At 51.5% G+C, this 20,847-nt stretch overlaps 2 protein-coding genes across 8 annotated transcripts in view; one reads left to right on the top strand and one right to left on the bottom strand.

The window, feature by feature from the left end:
• The window catches only part of WDR25 (WD repeat domain 25), a 146,902-nt gene extending 127,868 nt beyond the window's left edge, over positions 1–19,034 (bottom strand). The window contains exons 1-2 of one of the 6 annotated variants that reach the window (XM_060095636.1): positions 18,717–19,034; positions 14,222–15,065 (exon numbers count right to left, since the gene is read on the bottom strand). In XM_060095636.1, the coding sequence (XP_059951619.1) occupies positions 14,222–15,065; positions 18,717–18,856 (984 nt within the window). In that variant the 5' untranslated portion in view covers positions 18,857–19,034. Of the gene's footprint in view, positions 1–14,221; positions 15,070–16,392; positions 16,590–18,248 lie in introns of those variants that run through there. The other 5 variants (XM_060095635.1, XM_060095637.1, XM_060095639.1 and 2 more) reach the window with 5 other exon arrangements.
• WARS1 (tryptophanyl-tRNA synthetase 1) overlaps positions 18,393–20,847 on the top strand; it is a 33,005-nt gene continuing 30,550 nt past the window's right edge. The window contains exon 1 of one of the 2 annotated variants that reach the window (XM_060095642.1): positions 18,393–18,491. The gene's annotated coding sequence lies outside the window, so the exon portion shown is untranslated. Of the gene's footprint in view, positions 18,492–19,253; positions 19,513–20,847 lie in introns of those variants that run through there. The other variant, XM_060095641.1, reaches the window with a different exon arrangement.

The raw sequence follows: 20,847 nt of genomic DNA on the forward strand, positions 1-20,847 counted from the left end.
TTAGCAAGTGCGGGGGCCAGGGTTGAGCACACACCCTCACCCACCACGGTGAGACTCAAGCTCGGCTGACCGCCCTGTGCCGCAGATGGGGGTAAATGAGATGCAAAAGCCCAGTGTGGAGGCTGACCCAACACAGGAAGCAGCAGCTGGCCTCATGCCACCGACTGTCCAGGCCTAGAGCCCACAAGAACCCCCGCCTGGCTCCCCTCGGTGGGCCCCAGCACCGCCTAGGCCCGCCCTCCCTGGCCCCCCTACAGCGTGGCAGTCAGCACAGCGCAGGGCCATCCCTGTCACCCAGCCAGCTGCCCACCGCCTCGTCCTCTAAGACCCAGCTCAACCTTCCCCTTCCCTGAAGCCTGGCTGGTCCTCTGCCCCTGTCCCCAAGAGAGCCACCCCACTGCCCTTGTCTTCCCGTCCCCAACACAGGGGGCCCCTGGAGGGCCTGTCACACTGGCAGTCTGTTTTGATGCCTGTCCCCCATTAGCTTTCTTGCCAGCAAGGGTATCTGATCCCCTCTGCCTGTCCAGAGACAGCATTTAATCAACGGCTGGACCAACGGACGCTCAATCAAAGGAAGTGCTAGGGGAAGCAGGTCTCCTGATACAGACTCTGAGGGGCAACTCATGCACTCTGGCACCTGGTGCCCCTCTGGGGCCCTCGCCACTCACACCACAGACAGAGCCTAAAACAAGGCCCGAGCAACTCACTGGCCGTACAACAGCGAGTCCAGAAGGCCTGGCTCGCACGTCCCAAGTCCACACCCTAATGACCAGCGGCCGACGTCATGCTGCTGAGCCAGAAAATAGGCAGGCGGATCCCAAGCAGCCCAGGTGCCTGGAGAGGCTGCTGGCGTCAATGGGCGCCCGCCAGATTATTCGTTCAACAAATCGAGGCAACTGGAGGCAAACTGGACCGCAAGGCTCCTGCGCTTAGGAGCACGGCTTAGTAGGCAATTACAGAATAAACCCTGGCTTGAAGTTCTTGATAATACCTTCCATTTGAAAGGGTTTAGAGTTTACAAAGTGGTTTCACACATCTAACCTCATCTGATCCTTACAGCCCTGTGAGGTAATTATTTCACAGATGAGAACACGGAAGCCCAGACAAATTGGGAGAGGACTCGCTACCTCATTCTGAACACGTGCAGGCCAGGGCTGCCGCGTGTCAAGACCAAGCTTGGGGCTGGCCGTGGGCAGCAGAGCTGCTGTTCCAGAAGAGGCCTTGGAGCCTCGACACACACCTGCACCCGCCTCCCTGCCCACTGGCAACGTGGGCTCCAGCCTGCCCTGAACCCTTCCATCCTCAGCCCTTTTCAGAGGAATCTGCTCTCCATGGTGACCAGTTCTGAGGGCTGGAAGGTTCTCCCTCACCTGTGCTGACTCTGTCCCCTGCAATTTCCACCTTTAGTCCTGCTCCTGCCCTAGGAGCAAATCGGAGTACGTCTCGTTCCTCTTCCCCACCAAGGCCCTGCCAGCACCTGGGGACAGCCACATGCTCCCCACCTGTCCCCACCACCTGGCTAAGAGCATCATGATGAGACCACGAGGAGCCAGGACATTTCAGAACACCCTTGAGTGAGAGCAAAAGAACATGAAAAGAAACCAGGATGAGAACAAACAACTTCTCTAACCAAAGGTTACAATGAAAATGAGTTTTAATTTGTGTTTTTGTACCTTTCAAAATAACACTTCAGCTAGTTCAGAAAGAGACCACTTCTGTTTATAAAAGCTCTTGAGTTTTCCCTCCAGTTGCCAGGGCTTGTGTAAACACACTGTGAGCAGAGAGAGAGAAATTGCTACTTGTGAAACTTTTAATGCTAGCACGTATGTGAATTAGAATCCTAAACTCAGCAGGTTAAAAACGTTCTGAAAGCAATTTTGGTGTTAGTCTAAATAATTATAGATCACATTCACTTAGATAAGAGCCTTTGCCCCCTCGGGGCTCCAAGGGAAAATTCTAGGCATGATAGTTAAGCAAAATAGTTGGTTATTACGCAGGCTTTGTGGTGGCAGTGCAAATTGGTATAATCCTTTTGGAAAGCAATCTGACAGGAGATGTATCTGGACCCATGAAAATGTACAACCCTTTGACCCAGCAGTCCCACTTCTGGGAATCAATCTGAAAGAAATAATCCAACAGAAAAGGTTTCGTGCATGAAGATAACCACTTCAGCATTATCTATAATAGCAAAAATTAGCAGCCACCTAAGTGTCCAAGGACAGCTAAGTAAATTACAGTTAATCAACTCGATAGAGTATCATGGAACCACTGGAAATTGACGGCCCTCCAAAGACGCAGAGGCAGCCGGTAGTGCTGCGGCAGGAGAGGCTGGGAGAGAATGTTAAGTGGGGAAAGCAGGCTGCAAAATTGTGCGCGCACCCTGTGAGAAACACAGCCCATATGGACCAGAAATTGATGGGAGGGTGTTAAAAGGATAATCATAATTTTAGTGTACGTTGGAATTGGGAGATCTTCCCCCATCATTTTGTAATGCTGTTAAATCATCTTCGTAAAGGGCAAAATGGAGGGCAGGGAGGAGAGGCGGGGGACCGAGGGAGGCTTGGACCCCGTAGGATTGAGTTGCGGTCACACAGTTTGGAAATCCAACCAAACAGGAGGTGGCAGTGGCAGAGCTGGGACTGACCTGCACACACGCGCCGGAGCGGGGATGTGACGCCGTTGTGAACAATACAAACATGCCCCAAACGGGGACTACGGATGAGGATAAAACCGCAGTTCTCAAACCCTTTGGTCCCTTTGACACTCTCTCCAAAGAGCTGCTGTTGATGTGAGTTTTAATCCCTCCACATTTAGCATATTAAAAATTAAAACCGAGGACATTTTAAGATATTTACTAATGTATGTAAAAGTAACAATAATAAACTCATTACACGTTAACATAAATAACGTATTTCTTATGAAAAATAACTGTTTTCCAAGGTAAAAAAAAAAAAAAGAGAGAAAGCACTGTTTACATTTTTGCCACCTCTTTAATGGCTGGCTTAATACAAGACAGCTGCGTTCTCATAGCTGCTTCTGTATTTAATCAATGGCAACAGCACACATCCCATAGCCTCTGGAAAACTCCACGTACACTCATGAGAGAATGAGAGTGAAAAGGCAAGGAACTTCTAGGTGTTCTTATGAAAATAATTTTCACCCCATAGACCCCAGGAGAGGGTCTCGAGGACCCCTAGGGGTTTGCAGACACACTGAAAACCACTGCAATAAATTACAGCATTAGAAACCGCTGCTGTAATGGGGAGGGGGCGATTTAAAATTGTATGTATAGTTGGAACTCAGCAACGTGGAATTTTTTTGAAGAGTTGATGGAAATATACTAAAAAGTCTGCAGTCACTGCCTCTGGGTGGAAAGACGCTGGGCAATTTCTTTCTTTATGCCTTCCTGTTTTTTCCATAGTGTATGTGTATTTCTTTTATGGTCGAAAACAACATTTCTTTTTGGAGGAGTGGCTTGGGTAGCCGTGGCGTATCCGTGCGCTATGGAAGCAGCCGATGGGAAGAAGGTCATTTTAAATCATTAGTAGCCAGCATAGCATCCGTGTGGGGAGCACCACCAAGCATGGTTCTGCTCCTGGTATCCCCATCGATCGCTGGCACCCGCAGCACATCCATCACGGCACGCACGGCCTGTCCAGACCCACGGAAAGCCAGGGAGAGATGACGAGAATTGAAACTGGCTCCAGCTAATCACTTCTAGATGAAGGTCAAATATAGGTGACTATTTATCAGCACCCGGGATGGCGGAGGACATGCTCTAAAGCCAGGGGATGATTACAAAGGGGAAGGTCCACAGACTTGACCACAAAAAATGTTAGGTTTTCTCTGCAAAACATAAAATAAAATAATGAAATACCAAACTCAAAGTCAAACACCACATGGCAGGGGGTGGGGAGGGGCGATTATTTTGACAGGTCAATAGCATTCGTATGTAAATTGCTCTGGTAAGAGAACCACCAAGACTACAGGAGATTAACGGGCAAGAACCACCGCCACAAACACTCCTTCAGCCTTAACGAGGTGCCAGGTTCAGTCCTAAAAGAGCTGCACATAAATGAACTCATTGGGTTCTCAAACAAGATACCACTAGATTAGCAAACATTTTAAAAAGTAATAATTCTAGCGCTGTCAAAGACGAGGAGACATGATCACATTTGTAAATGATGCTGTGTGCCATAAACAGAATCGGGAGATTGGGAATGACATGTATACGCTACCATGTGTAAAACGGATAGCTAGTGGGAACCTGCTGTAGGGCGCAGGGAGCTCAGCTCGGTGCTCTGTGGGGACCTAGATGGGTGGGATTGGGGGGAGGGAGGAGGTCCAGGAGGGAGGGGATATCTGTATACATATAGCTGATTCACTTCATCGTACAGCAGAAACTAACACAACGTTGTAAAGCAACTATACCCCAATTAAAATAAAAAAAAGGAAGAATGAAGTAGATCTGGGCACTGAGAGGGAAAGATGTGCACCACACGTGAGTGAAAAAAACAGCTGGAGGACAGCACGGAGAGCGAAGTTTGCATACGAAACAAAGACCCCAGCCCTCTTTCCCAGTCAGATGCCAGAATGCAGGCAGCGGGGCTGAGCACACCCCAGGGAGTGGAAGGTCCCTCTCTGGGAAACTGACTAGGCTGAGAGAAAATAATCAGAGTTGTTCACATTTGGGGGTCCAGCTCACCTCGTCACTCTGTAACAACGCCACTGTGGACAAGCCACACACACACACACACGCATGCACACACACACACACGCATGCACACACAGAGCCTATGGCCACATCAGCTTTTTCGGGTCTCCCTCCTGAAATAGAATGAGCAGCAGAAAATCTCTAACCTGAAACACAGACACCAAAACAAAAAGACAAAAGGAGCTGAAATGAGACAGAAACATTTCAGAAAACAAGGGAAAACTTTCAAAGAACTCAGAGAGCTAAGAAAAGACCTTGTAAATATGCAATAAAAAAATAATACACTATAAATATCTTTTAAAAGGAACATTCAGAAAATAAGAAACAGCTCTTGGAATGTAAAAATATGATAGAACTGAATACTTTTCTGAATATATGTTATACTTCAGTAGAAAAGTTTAAGCATAAGACATCGGAAATAACAAAATCCCAGGAAAAAAAGGATTGAAAGATAAAGGAGGAAATTCCCCAGAAAAATAAAACAGAAAGGCAAAGCAATAGAAAACTAGATAAGAAAAATTAGAAGCTCAATCCAGGGACACGCAGATCATCTAACTAATCAGAGTCCCAGAGTCAACGCCCTTGACCGGCAATAGACGGGGGGGGGGGGGGGGGGGGTCGCCCATCTCCCCGTGGCCCCCCTTCCCTGGGAGGGGCTGAGGTCCCCACACCTCACTCCTCGTGAGGAAAGACAGCCCTGGACCGGCCCCAAGACCGCTGGCAAGGCAGAGCCACAGCCTCCCGGGTGCTAGGTTTCCAAAGCCCTCCTGCCCCTCCTCCGTTTCATGCTGGGTCACAGTATCTTGTGAGGGGGGCTGAAGCATGCTCTCTTTATTCTTGTCGAGTAAAGAAACTTCCGGAAGCTTGCCAAAGGGAAGCTATGTGATGGCAGGCTTCCAGGGACGCTGGGCTGACACCGCGGCCTCATTCAAGAGCTCTGGCCCCTGCATCCTGCTCCACTCCCCCAGTTCGTGGGGTCTTTGCTAGAGCCGTGTCCATCTGGGAGAGACGCCAGACTACAAACGGCATAAGCTGGGAGAAAAGGCTAAGAAGTTGGAGAGACTTACCCACTCCTTCTTTTAAGGGATAAAAATACTAGCAGTTGGGCGAGGAAATGACCACCATGAAATTTTTTAATGCTGGTTACAAAAATAAAGTACCTAGGGTATGATTAAAATCAGTTGATGCACATGGGAAAAAAGACTGGAAGGAAACGTTCCTTGCAAAATGTTCATAGTCCATGTTTGAGTGGAGGGTCTATGGTTACATCTTTAATTTTCTGCCTTTTTTTTAAAAAAAAAAAAAAAAGGAGAAGGACAAAGCCATCACTGGGCACTAGATAGGGGCCTTTAAGAGTCTTCTGTGTCCAAGTTTTAAAAGCACCAAGAAATAATTTACTAGACTGTCTCAACTCCTAAGTGTGCCAATTTTGCAATCTGCATTTTTCAATTACATTAAAAGCATTTTCCCAAATTGCTCTATTCTTCCCTTAATGACACAGGATGAGACTGGATGAGGCCGGTTCCCGGAGAACAGAGCCTGCACCTTCACACGGCACTGTTTTCTCCCCATCATCTGGCACTGGGGACACTGACCTGGGGACATCTGGCACTGGGGACACTGAACTGTTTAAGTTAAACCGAATGAAGTTTTCAAAAGACAGAAAGAAAACACAGCTTGGGTTCTGCCACACTTTCCTCTCTTATCCCTCTTTCAACCCAGGGTTTTTCCTGTAAGTCACAAGCTTACAGGGCCCTTCTGGCAAGCAAGGGAGAAGTGGGAAATATCTCATTTGTTGGCCTCAGAAACGTCGCAGCTTTCATATGGGGGAGAGGAGTGTCAAAACTTCACTTCCCACGAGGAGAAGGTTCCAACCCAGGATCTCACAGCTCCTCCCGGAGGCTCGGCAGCCCTGCTGTCGACCAGCCTAAAGCCCTCACTCCCCGGTCTGTTACAATTCAGATGATCGTGAACTTTCCCTGGAAGGAAAACCCTTAAAGGATGGGAACGGAGAGAAGCAAACACAGGGTGGAGAGAGGGAAGCAGCCGAACACTTCCTACACCTGACCTCCCTGTGTGCCCTCGGGCAAGTGTCTTCCCCTCTCTGGGCTGCTGTCAAATGCAGATGGAACCAGATGATCTCTGCGTACACACACATGCGCGCGCACACACACACGCGCGTGTGCGCGCGTGCCCACACACCACCCGTCCTCTCCTCGCCTTCACCTAATTACCCCCGATGCACTGTTAATCATTCACTCCCCAAATACCAAACGCCCACGACCACCACCCAACCCTCCTCCCCAGCTGTGCGGCTCTCATTTCCAATAGATTCGCCTCGTGCTTGGAATAAATTGCCAATCATCTGCATAATGCTCCACGACTCCTCACGGTGCACGCCACGGCCTTTCTCAATCTCATTTTGTAAAATCCGTCAAGAATAATTCTTTCAAAACTGAAATAAACCCTCACTCTGGCACTTGAATCCATAAATTCCTTGTCTTTAAATCTGAGATATATTACTTTCTACAAAGCCCATCTAAGATACCCTAACATAATCTGATACGCTAACAATGAGAAATCAGCGGGATCCTGTAATACATAAAAATGCAAATCCAAACCACCACGGAAACCACCTCATCTCCTGATGCCCCTTACAAGAGCCACAAGGCTTTGAAGCTGGGCAGTGCTTGGGCACCACCCAAGCGAGGGGATACGCTTTTCCATCCTTTATTCTCAGAGGCGGAGGAGCAGAATGGGTCTTCTAGCTTTTGTTGCTCAGGCTCTGGAGCCTGACAGCCAGTTGCCTCAACCGTTTACCAGCTGTGTCACGGTGGACAAATCCCTTAACCCTCTGTGCCTCGACTTCCTCACCTGTAAAATGGGAATAATAACAGCGCTTGCCTTGTACGCCTGTTATGAAGACGAGATGGGGTGTTTTAGGGGTGTGCCTAGCAGGTGGTGGGCGCTCCGGGATGGTTGGCTCTCCCCATCCTCTCATCTGTATCACAGGCAGAGGGCACAGCCTCCAGGACAACGTACATAAGAAGGGGACCCGAGGTCCACCTGGCGGTACACCTGCCCTACCGGGCACTCACTCTCCTGGGTCTCTTCAGGTGTGAAATCACTGCCCCCAGCACTGCCAGAGGCCCAGACACGAAAACACTCTGCAAACTGGCAAATGTTGCTGGGTCCATTCTCTTCCATTACACTTGAATGCGATCAGTTTGGAGACATGGACCCAGCCCTCCAATATAAACTTCCAAGCGCACAGTGCATGAAAACGGAGCAGGTAAATGGCTTGGTACAGACAATCTCAAAAACTTTCTAAATTTTAGAAGTATCCATCTCAGGAACAGTAACATTGAAACTCTTGAAAAATATATAGCTATAGACAGATTATGAAAAGATTCACAAGAACAAGAGTTACATGAAGTCGGAGGATTCTGGGTGACTTGTCTTTCATCCAGTTGTTTTTAATTAATAGATCCAGATGCAGGGGAGTCGGGAACCTGTTTCTTCAGCCCCTCCCACTGCTAGGCACTGGGCTGCACCTTCTCGTTTCTTTTCCTCAGCAACAACCCTAACAGGTAGCCATTATCCCCATTTTACCAGTAAGAAAAATGTGGGATCAGAGAGGCTAGGTGATTTTCCCAAAGTCACAAAGCTACCAAGCAGCAGATATGAAATGGCAACCCAGGAGTCTCAAATAACAACGGCACTGATGGAGGTTGGCCAATCTAATCAGGTTCTACTCATCACACACAAAGGCTTTAGCTAAAGCTTGGGTTCAAATCAAAGCCCTCCTTAACTGCATTAAAGCAGCAAAAAGACATTTATGTATAGCCATGTTCACTGCAGTACTGACTATTTGAAACACAAAAGCAGGAAACAATAGGACACAACATGGAAATGACGAAGCAAAGTTTGGAATCGGAGAGAGTGAGAAAAATATGTTTCGGGAAACTTTTTAATGAGGTAGAAAAATGCCCCTTACAAACAGTACAAAAGATGCGGGTGGGGAAGCGCACAATCAAAACCACACACGCTCTGCAGCGCTAGACTGATTCCGGAAACGCAGAGGGATGCGCTGGTCCTGACCAGGGGAGCTCCCTGTGTTAATGAGCTGCTGGCTCGGGGTGAGGATTGTCAGTGATTTCTGTTTTCTCCTTCATTCTTCGAGTTTTCTGCATTTTCAAAGTCGGTCCCTGGCAGCAAGAAACATGCCGTATGCCTCTGGGAGTCTTCTCGGTGCCTGGCAGAGGGCTGTGCACACGGGGCTGACAATCAGGGCTGCCCGTGTTTGGCCAAAGCAGGATACGTTCCGTTTGTGCTTTTTCCTTCAAAAAGGGCCTCAGGGCTTCTCTGGTGGCGCAGTGGTTGAGAGTCCGCCTGCCGATGCAGGGGACACGGGTTCGTGCCCCGGTCCGGGAAGATCCCACATGCCGCGGAGCGGCTGGGCCCGTGAGCCATGGCAGCTGAGCCTGCGCGTCCGGAGCCTGTGCTCTGCAACGGGAGAGACCACAGCAGTGAGAGGCCCACGTACCGCCAAAAAAAAAAAAAAAAAAAAAAAAAATTTTAAAAAGGGCCTCAAAGTCTGAATTCTACCTTTACGTGGTACGGGTATTCAAGCATGTTAAGCCAAGTTAAGACACGGGGAAATGACAAGAGTGTACAGGAGGGTATTCGTGCTGGGGTTACAACTATGGGAACAGATGCACAGTGCCCACAGGGCCAGGGAGGGACGGGCAGGAAAGGAAACAGAGCATCGATCAGGAATTATGAGTCATTGTTTTGTTTTACTTAATTTCTCTAGCTGTAAATTTTTCAAAACTAATATAACCATAATTTACCGCTCACAGAACATTTAGAACATATTAAAATAAGTATCTTTCTGCTGTAATGTGCCCAATTGAAATTTATGAGTTCCAAAGGTGCATTTTAAGGAAATGAAGGGACTGGCACTCCACGTTCTTTAGATTAATCAGACGGATTGTGCTGTTTTTCTCCTGATCAGAAAAGAAATCGTATTTCAGTAAGTGTTACCTTGAATCAAGGATTCTTCCACGTTCTAGAAGCTTGGGTGAGCAGCTTATACTGTCTTACTGTGCCCCCTAGTGGCAAAGAGCATTTATGCACTTCAAAGACGATCCTTTCCCAAAGGCTGGAAGTAAAATCCAAAATAATTTTTTAATCTTTATTGATCAATTAACATGTACAAAACTTTGTGCCAGGTGCTATGGGGAATATAAAAGTGGATTTGGTACAGTTCCCATGCTCAAGAAGTTTAAAATCTACAAGCAGACACAGTTCCATGGCAATGCAGGTAGAAAGAGATACCACCCCGTGGTTAAGGAAGGGTGAAAATTCCCAGGGACAGCAAGAGAGGGAGCAAGCAGTAAGTGCCTCCTATGTGCCAGGAGCCTCACCAGGTAATTCATAACTAATATCATTTATTTTTCATGAAAACCTAGCAAGCTATGCATAACTACCTCTACTTTACATAACACAGGTTGAGGCTCAGAGAAGTGAAGTAACTTGCCTGATATCACACAGCCAGTCAGCAGCAGAGGGAGGATTCAAATTGAAGTCCTGTGACCCCAGCACCCAAGCTCTCCCCTCCTTCCTGACCAAGGGCAGGGGGCAAGAAGGCACTCTGGTAGACTTTAACCGAAAGACAAAGGGAAGGTACCCTCCAAAGGAAGCACAGAGTGGCGGGGTGGGGGGGAGGGGCGTGCCTGTCGCACCCACCTCTTCTAGCTCATTCCCGACTCACCCAGCATCTGCTCTCCACCCAGGACTGGGCTGCAGCAAGCCAGGACTCCTGCCTGCGCCCACGATCCTGTCCCCACCCCAGACGAAGCATCCACACAATGCCTCCCAAGCACCCCTCCAGCTCCCACCAGACCACAAGGACACCCACGCGGCCCACCTTCCGACACCAGGGAGGGAAAGGCACACCATCCTGCCCAGGGCTGCCAGCTGCCCACCGGCACACACACAACCCTGAGGGCCCAGCACTTCCAAGGCCCCAGCCGGGACTTCCCTCCCCGGCCCCCAGCCCCCGGCCCCCAGCTGCTCTCCATCCGCCTTCCCATCCTGGCTCCTCCAGCCCTGCCTCAAGGTCTTCACGCTGAAAAGTTGCTTAACGTCGATTTGCCGAATAATTCTGTCACTGAAAACTGTCAAACATCATAAAGCAGAGGGGACCCTGGCCAGACTATTTACATCTATGGCTTGTAAACGCCCTGATTTTCGAGACACCCACAGTAAGAAGATGGTCAGGAGATGCGGACCGCAGCAGCCATGACGGCAGCCACACTCTGCCCCTGGGGCCACCCCCAACGCCACTCTGCAGCCCCACCATGAGAGACGGACAGCACCGGGGGCGCAGGGCTCCCTGGAGGGTGCCAGGCCAAGCAAGGAGCCAGTGCCCACGTCATTGCCTGAAGCACACACCACCGTCCTCGGGGGGACAGATGGGCGACGCAGCCGTGCCAGGCCCCACGGCCACGGCAGCCCCACGGCCAGGGGAGGCCTCAGGAAATTGCCCCAAGCAGGGATTGCTTTCCTGTAACAGATAGTCCCGCTGCCTGAGCAGCCGTCCCAAGGTGGACCAACTGCGCCCTCTTCTGGTCATGAGCTGTCACAGCGGGTTGGCTGCTCCCGGGTCGCCTCCCCGCCTCCCCAGCACACAGCCCGCACGCTCACCTCTACGCGAACACCCGCTACACGGCCGAACAAACACCACGCCCCGAGTCAGCGGCGTCACTCAGACGCTCTCTGTTCCAAAACTGTCATGGGACGCCCCTGCTAAGGAAATCTAAACTTCCTGGGCAAAAGTGACCGGAGCAGGGCCCGCAGAGCGCCTCACTGAGGCCGGGTGCAGACCGGTCCCCACAGGGCTCCAGGCCTGCCCTTCCCCACCGGGAGACCCAGCCCCGAGGGCGGGTGGGCAGCGGACACATCCCTCCACCCAGCTCTGCCTACAGCGACCCGGCCTGTCCTCTGAGGCCCCCAGCAAGCTTGCCGCCTCCTCAACAAATGTCGTATATTAACGCATATATGTGGAGCCTAGAAAAATGGTACAGATGAACCGGCCTGCAGGGCAGAAATGGAGACACAGATGCAGAGAATAAACGTATGGACACCAAGGGGGGAAAGCGGCGGGTGGTGGTGGTGGGATGAATTGGGAGATTGGGATTGACATGTATACACTGATGTGTATAAAATGGATGACTAATAAGAACCTGCTGTATAAAAAAATAAATAAAATTCAAGAATTAAAAAAAGATAGGAAGAAAAGAGGAAAAAATTTAAATACCTGCATGTTCGTGCACACACACATCACGCCACATACTATACACAGATACACACACATCGCACACTACACACACACACACACACACACATACACACACACACAAAGCCTGGGCTGCCCATGTCTGGCAGACTGGCCCCGCCCCGTGGGGTCCTAGGAAGGGGCTGCCCACGCCCTGCAGGTGGCCCACCTGTAACCATGCCACTCTCCACAGAACTCCACCACACCACGGGCCCGGCGTCAGACTGGGGGCTTTAGACACAGCACCTGGGCGTGTGTCCCACCTGAGAACCCCGGGCCGTAGGTCTCAAGCTTGTCTCATCTAGAGGAAAGAGGCTCAGAGAGGTCAAGGGCCTTGCCCAAGATCACGAAGCTGTTGGGGATGGAGCCAGCCCTTGAACCCAGATCATTCTAACTCCAGGGGCCAGCCAGACACGGCCCACCAGGAGCCCTCAGACAGGCTCCTGACCAAAGGGACAGGTGCAGGCTCTCGGGAGGGAGGGCCGAGAAGCCCCAGGACTGGGGGATGGGTCCAAGCACGAGACAATGCACACCAGGGATGCCAGGAGCCTCCTGAGCTGACCACAGGGCCCCCGAACTCGTGGAAAAAGCAACAAAGATGTGCATGTAAACCCTGGGGCTCCAGGCTGCAGACAAGACACGACACTGTCCCCATAGAACTCTGTCAGCCTCGCAGACAAGAACACAGACATGTCATTCCAGGACTCAAACGTGCCACCTAAAATGACACTCATCGACAGAGGTCGTTTCCAAGACTTCACTGTACTTGGGCTTCCTTTCTTAGCTTCCAAAAATGCCTCCTGGGAAAAAAAGCTCAAAATGAAATGTGCAAATACAGTGTCCTGGGCAGGCAGGATCCAGAACCGTGAGGAAAACAGGCGGGGAAGCCGACATCTATTGAGCACCTATGGGGCTCCTGCCTCTGCGCCAGGAGCTTTGGAAGCGTTTTCATCACACAGTCCCATGACCCAGGTACAACCAGGCCCTTCACAGACGAGCCTCCAGACTCAGAGGGGGTGGCTTGGGCAGCTGGCCAGCCACTCACAGCAAAGCTGCATCCAAAGCCACGTCCCTGCAACTCCAAAGCTACTTTCTTTCCAGGAAGCTTTTGCTTGGCTCACGTGTATTTGCCACCAACTATGTACTGGGCTTTGCTAGGGGCCGAGGAAAGTGAGGAGGGGGACAGAGGACAGTCTGGGGCGGGGGGCGGGCGAGGGGCCTGGAGGGCGGTTCCAGGCAGGTGTGAAACACCTATCACACTACCTACCTGTCCACATGGGCACTGCTTACTACAAGTCTGCCTTACCTCAGGAGCTTTTAAAATAAATAAATAACAACCAAAAAGAGTTTCTGCGTAAACCGGAAGTCCCCGGCAGGGCATCCAAAGCCCTCCCCGCGCTGACCCTGCCTTCTTCCCCAGCCTCGGGCCCCTCACCCCATCATGGGCGCCTCATAGCCGCCCATGCTTAGAGCCAAGAACGCCCTTCCGCGCCAGCCCACCCCCTTCACCAAGTGAAACTCCCCTCCGGGAAGCCTTCACCAAGCCCTCTCCAGCTGAGCTGCTGCCCTGCCCCGGGTGCCCTCAGCCCCCATGGAACCCCCTGGGGTCCCATCCTCACGGCCCCGACGCAGGCTTGTGAGCGCCTCTCCGCCAGTCCGTGGCCCCTAGCCCACTGTGCCGGCCTGGAAGCCAGGGTCAGCTCCGCGACCTTTACACCCCCTGCCTCCGGCACAGCACCTGGTACAGAGCTAACGTCGTTCAGCACTCAGTGGGGGTCACAGTGGATGTCCCCAAGGTCCTGGGGCCTGGCCTGGGCCTTTCTTCCCCTTCTGCTCCCTCTCACTCGGCGACCTCATCCTCCAGGGGCGTGAGTGAGTGTGTCTGGGCGCCCCTGGCACCCCCAGGAGAGGGCAGGGCTAGCATCCTCTGGTGGCCTGGGCAAGGCCGCCTCTGGGGAGGGGGGCGGCGATGGGACAGAACGCACCAGCCGTCCGGGTGGGCCACTGAAAACCCTCTCCCAAAGGCAACAAAGAGGGCTCCAGAGATGCCCAAAAAGAAACGTTCAGCCTGTAACCAGGCCCGACCTCACCATTTTGAAGAACAACACAGTCCAGCAGTTTATTCCTAAGGGCAGCTGAAAAGAGCAATTTCACTCAAGTCTTACCTTGAAGGTTTTATCCATAGAAGCTGAGAGAAGCATGTGGCTCGTGGAAGAGACTGGACACCACTGGATATTGTTGACTGGGCCCCGGTGGCCTCTCAGATGGAAGAGCGCCCTCCTGGGAATCTGGGTTTCCTTATACTGACTGTCCAAATACGGCTGAATAAACTCGGACACTTGGGGCGCCACACAGAGAGGGGCCGGGGCGCGCCCTGCACAGGGACCCTGGGGCTCCATGTCTTTACCCTTGCCTGTTTCGGTGCTTAATGCTTGCAACTGTCTTAGTCTTTTCGGGGTATAGGGTACAACACAGTCCTCACGCCACTGCCTCTGAAGAGAGCTGCCATTTTTACCTGGGGTTTCAGATCCAGTTCGGGCACAGAAAGATGGCTCAGGGGAGCCAGAAGTTCCCCAGGAGAGTTTCACCTGCTTCAAGCGGGCAGCTGCCAGGGGCACGTGGCCAGCTGGAGCACGGCTGGTCCACAGGGAAGGACGAGCAGGCTGGCTGGTGGGGAAGGTGACGTCAGGCTCTGTCCTGGGCCACTGAAGCCTCTGGTTGGGGCAAGATCCTGAGTCACTGCTCCAGAGCCGAGCCAGAGGGAGACGACAGCTGGCTGCGTCTTCACAAGAACCATGCTTTGTGGGCAGTGCTCCCCCGCCCTTCGCATCCAGGACTTCCGAGGTAAAATCCTGCCCAGGAGGTCTGACGGCATCAGAAGCGTCTTTCATCTGGCCGGCAGGATTAAAACTGCCCACAGGCTCAGTCTCAGCCTCTGAGTCCGAGTCATCATAAGCCACCAGCGAAGCCATTGAAGACACAGTTTCTCCTTGTCCGTCAAGGGGCAAACTACCTAAGGCCAAACAAAGTGTCAGAAGATGTGCATGGCAGAATGTTTCCTACCGCGTGCCAAAAGCAAACATGCCACAGAACAAATCCAAGACTGAAAAACCCATAAGAATAAACACATTAAAAATGAGGCTTTGGGGGCTTCCCTGGTGGCGCAGTGGTTGAGAGTCCGCCTGCCGATGCAGGGGACGTGGGTTCGTGCCCCGGTCCGGGAAGATCCCACATGCCGCGGAGCGGCTGGGCCCGTGAGCCATGGCCGCTGCGCCTGCGCGTCCAGAGCCTGTGCTCCGCAACGGGAGAGGCCACAACAGTGAGAGGCCCGCGTACCACAAAAAAAAAAAAAAAAAAAAAAAAAAGAGGCCTTGGGACTTCCCTGGGGGTCCAGTGGTTAAGACTCCGTGCTTCCACTGCAGGGGGCGCAGGTTCGATCCCTGGTTGGGAATCTCCCCACATGCTGTGCGACACGGCCAAAAGAAAAAAAAAGTTTAACAACAACAAAATAGTAAGACCTACACAAAGAAAACTAAAAATGTACTGAAAGATATAAAAGAGGACCTGACTAAATGGAGACAGGGTGCCTGGACAGAAGGACTCATGGTTTTAAAGAGGCTTTTTGGAAGGACGATTCGGGCAGGATCTGTTGTAAATTTAAACACACGTAGCTTTTACTGCCACAACCAACTTTGGAACTCTGTTCTACACAAATACTAGCACGTGTTTGCAAAGATAGGTGTACAGAGAGCCTGAAGCACTGTTTATGAGCAACAAACAAGAAGAGCATACGCTCATCAACGCGAGTGAGGTTAGTTCTGAAAATACTGAAATGCAAAGATGACCAGGACCCACCATGTGCTAAAAGCACGCCGCCCTCACCTTTGTCCTCCCCCTGTGCTCCAGTCCTTCCTTTTATTCTCTCTGCCTAGAACGCTCTTCCCCAGATATCCCATCTCAACTACAAGCCAGTCGGAGAGATAGGCCACCAACACAAGGCGGAGAGGTGCCTGAGGCATGGGTCCACCCCATTCCAAGGGTGTGATCCAAATCCGCCAGTTTCACTCCAAACACACCAGGCTCACACAACAGTCAATTTCCCCTTTCCAAAAAACTCTTCCTGGAATTCTGAACCATCATACACAGTCAGTTGTAGCCAACTAGTTTCTAGAAAGAAGTACCTCCTCCTGGAATTCAATTCTGTGCAGTTAACATGAAGCAAGTAATCAAGAGGAAAACAACGATGCTGCACACATCCAGGACAGCAGAGGGCGCGGTGGAGCAGCACTGAAAGCTTAGGCAACAGGCAACTTCCGGGAAAGTCTGCGTCCCCTACCTTAATAAACCATCCTGAGCTCCTCTTCCCACACGTGGGGTCAGGTGAGACCTGAAGACTCCCTGGGGGTCCTCGGTTACGCCATTCCAGACAGCCTGTCTATCACCCACGTCTTCCCCTGGGCAGTGGGTTTCATGTCCCCTGGAATCAACCATCCCACCCCTTCCATGCCTTTCCCATAAAGGGTACCAAACAAGTTACGTCATCATTCAAAAAATGTCTGTTGCCTGCCTCCTCCAAAAATCCCACCCCCACCTGTAGCCCAATCCAGGCAGGTAACACCTTCCACACACAGAACCATTATCTAAATAAAACTTCCACAACAAGCCAGCCCATCTCAGATGGAACTAATATAATATAATGGACTAATTATAAACTAAGGGAAGCGTGCACTGCGAAGGATTTGGCATTTCTTTTCTCTCACTACTTAGTCTGGTCCTGCATCCTGATCAGACACCTCATCTGTCTCAATTCCTATGCACAGGACCACCCACCACAGCATTCCGTCCTGCCAAAGGGAACCCACCAGGTTCCCACCACAAAGGCTCCTGTCTGCAGCCGCTGGGATGGATTCCTACCCACCCAGTTGTCCACAGTTGTCGAATCACAGGAGACGCCAATGACCAGAACTAAAGATGAGGTCTACAGCAAAAGATCAGAGAGTAGTGGGCTTGGGGCCCATGAGCCCCACTTCTTACAAGGCAAGGCAGCAAGGACTGAATGAATGCAGGCAGGTGGACCATAGGGCTCCCTATCTGCTTCATGTGCATTTCATTCAGTCATTCAACAAACACTGACGGAGCATGGGCTACTAGCCAAGCCCCACACGAGGCACCAGGAACACCAGGGCAAATGAGACAGTCGACGATGCCTTGCGCTCGCCATGCTCACATGCCAGTGGGGAGAGACAGACCAGAACCAAGTGAAACAGAGCATGTCCGGAGGTGAGAAATCCTAACGAGAAAAGTAAAACAGAAAAGAAAAGGAGGCGTGGTAGTGGACCTGGGATGCAGTTTCACATTGGGAGGCCGAGGCAGGCCTAAGGCAGAAGGTGAATGCTCTGCAGGTGAGGGAGCAGAGGTGATAAAAAAAACACTGAAGACCCCGGACCAACAATACTGATCAAATGGGGTGAGAGAGAAGGAGGCAAGGATGACTCAAGGAAAACAGGCAAAAACGGAGAAGATTGTGAGCCACTGGGAACAACATAAGCTTGAGCGGGAAAGTGTTTGCTGCCTTTTATGTTTCTAAGGCAAAGGGGGAAGAAAAGGAAACTTTTTCATGGAAAGAGGGAGCGATTAAACCAAGAAGAAGAACAGCCAGAAGAAAAACTCAGGTCTTTGGAGAAATAAGGCTACAAAAGGGGGGAGTGGCATTGGCAGTCATCAGCATGTCTGCTCCATCAGGGCAGGACTTTTTGTGTTCTGTTCACTGTTTGATCGCCAGCATCTAGAAATATTTGTGCAATGCAACCTGGGCGGGGGGCGGTCACAGAGAAAGGAAAAGGAATAGGATATTCTCATTCAACAAATATTTCCTGATTACCTACTCTGTGCCAAGCCTTATGTTAGGTCTTATGGACAGAGATTAAGCACAAAACACGGATCCTGCGCCGGGGGCTACAGACTGATGAAGGCAACAAACAAGATACGACCAGAGATGGGTTTTGAAGAAAGCAAAGGAGTTCGCCGGGCTGTCAAGAGGGAGAGGTGAGGATCGTCCAGAGCACTGCGCGTTCGGAAGTAACCGGAGACACGGGACAGGCGAGCGGCAGTGAACTGCCCGCGCGGAGGGGCGTGGAGCACTCGGGCCACTGCCAGATCCCAGTCCCCTCCCGCCCCCGGCCCTCCGCTCACCACACGCACCGGAAGCTCTCGGTCCTCCCGGAGGCTGTCCTGCCTGTACCCCGCAACCCAGTCGCGTTCCACCGGCGCCGGGGCCGCCAGCCAATCAGCGGCGGACTCCGTCCGACCCCGCGGCGCGAACAGCCAATGATGGCGCAGCCAGGCCGGAAGTTGTTCCGGCCGGAAGGCGTTTCCACGGACGCCCAGGAGGCCACCCGTGGCTGAGCCGGCAGCGCTGACGGCCCGGCTGGGCGGGTAAGTGAGGGGATGAAAGAGGGAGGGAGGCCGGGGCGGCGCCAGATGACCTGGCCCTCCCGAAGCCGCCTGCACGCCAAGGCCCGGAGTATCCTCCTCAGAGCCCGGCTCGCTGCTCGCCGGGTTCTGGCACCACGGGGTGCGCGGAGGCTGCCACGGCGCCCCTCGCCCCCTTCCTCCCAGCGCCGCCGACCCGGCCTGCTGCCCACTGCCACCGGCACCGACCTTTCATAGTCTCCTCTCCTCGTTCGCCAAGGGGAGAGGCCCTCACTTTTTACGAGTGTCTGCCATGTGACAGGGGCTTTGCCGGTAGTATCGCACTTAGTCCCCTCCACGATAAAGTTACGAGGCTTCTTTATGCCCATTTCACAAATGAGGAAACGCAGGATGAAGTGGAGAGGGAATGTGACTTGCGCAAGGTCTTGTAACAAGAAGACGCCCAAACTGGGATTGAAATCCGGGTCTGACCCCAGAACTCATGATCTCTCCACTGCCCTGCGCCACCTCCGTGAACAGCAGCGGCAAGGAATTTACCATCCGCCTTCCCCCCCAGCCCCCTCCCTCCCCGCCCCAAGACTATACACAAACACAGTTATTCATACTGATGCTGAGAATAGGGAACGGGAAGAGGGTGGGGAGGTTATATAGAGGCCAACCCGGGATACGGGGTGGCTGATGCAATGACCAGCTAATGGCTTGCTTCCCAAGAGAGTTTCCCTGGTCTCCACCCGCATCCCCCCCTCCGCCCACCCCTGATTGGACAGTCTCATCGAAGAGGTTGGTCGAGAGGCTCAAGTGTTTCTGAGAAATTGGGTGATTTACAAGAAGCTCCTACATGCAAGTAGTAAAAGGTGGGGTAAACAGGAAAAAAAAAAAAAGAGAGAATAGTCTTTTCTAGAAAGGAAACTGAAAGAAAAAGGGAAAGACTATTAAAGAAGAGCTCGAGCTGCACTGGGCAGTCTCAGCTTCTCAACTGCCCAGCGTGCCCAGTGGCCACCTCTGCAGCACCTCCTGCAACCTGGTATGTATTGCCATCTTTGCTAGGCTTAGAGTTTATTAGTATTTCTACCAGCCTTTTCCCAAAGTACTGGAAACCTTGGCTTAGGAGATGAGGAGCAGTATCTCTTAGGACCAGGGTGTTGTGCATTTTTTTTTTTTTTTTTTTTTTTTTTTTTTGCGGTACACGGGGCTCCCACCGCCGCGGCCTCTCCCGTTGCGGAGCACAGGCTCCGGACACGCAGGCCCAGCGGCCATGGCTCACGGGCCCAGCCTCTCCGCGGCATGTGGGATCCTCCCAGACCGGGGCACGAACCCGCGTCCCCTGCATCGGCAGGCGGACCCTCAACCACTGCACCACCAGGGAAGCCCCTGTTGTGCATTTTAGTTCATCTCATTGTCCCAAAGTTCAGGTGACTCACAGCTTCTGTAGGGAATCGAGATACTAGAAAAGTAGCTGCCTATTTGGATTCATAGCTTGACTTTCAGCACTTTGATGTTGGCTATCCTATTTTTCACTGATGAGGCCTCCTTAAATAGTCGATATCCATCCACAGTATCTCATTGTGATACTCATAAGTAGCTTATGCCTGGCTTCATATAAATTAATGTCCTCTTTGCCTTTTAAGAGAATGTTTATTTTATTATTTGGAGGGGAAAGTAAGCTTTCCTCTCAGTGTTTAAAAAAGAAAAAGTGACCTCAGTCTGTTCCAAGGTTTGAAGCGTTAACGGACTCCTAGCTGGTAAGAAATCATTTTCTTGTCCTCTGGAAACTTGACAGTCCAAGGCCATTGTCATCCACACTCAGGGGTCAGGATGTGGAAGATGGTATCCCACCTCCTGGTAATAGTCCAGGCATCCAGGAACTTCTGGGTCCCCTGCTCTCAGCTGCTCCAGAATCGGCTGTAGTGCATGATGCCACCCTTCCCCCAAATTGCAGAATCAGTGTATTCTGATCTTATCTGTGAGATGATTTCCTTGTGGCCCAGGAGTTGTCCTGCCGTCCTGTTAAACAGTCCTGTAATTCCTCTTTCCATTCCTCATCCCAGAACTGTACCCAGTTTCTTCAGGTGCCTGTTACGTTCCTTGAGAACAGTGGAACCTTTCAAAATGAGCACAAGTTTCAAGTTCCTTAAAAAGAGGAACGGAGAGTTCATTTTGAAGAGTCTTGTAGTTTCCTCCTTAGCTGTGTGCTGACCTGCTGTGGACTCTGCAGTTTTGCTCTTTTCACTCCCAGTCCTTTTCTAGAGGAGATGATACATTACTTCACAGATTATAGCTTCGTTTCTTTGTTTTAGATTGTAGTATTTGTGAAATAGATAAAGCAGTTTTCCTTGACAAAGATTCAAAGCCCTATTTG

The sequence above is a fragment of the Mesoplodon densirostris genome, chromosome 4 (genome assembly GCF_025265405.1).
Source record: "Mesoplodon densirostris isolate mMesDen1 chromosome 4, mMesDen1 primary haplotype, whole genome shotgun sequence".
In the NCBI taxonomy this organism is placed as follows: Eukaryota; Metazoa; Chordata; class Mammalia; order Artiodactyla; family Ziphiidae; genus Mesoplodon; species Mesoplodon densirostris.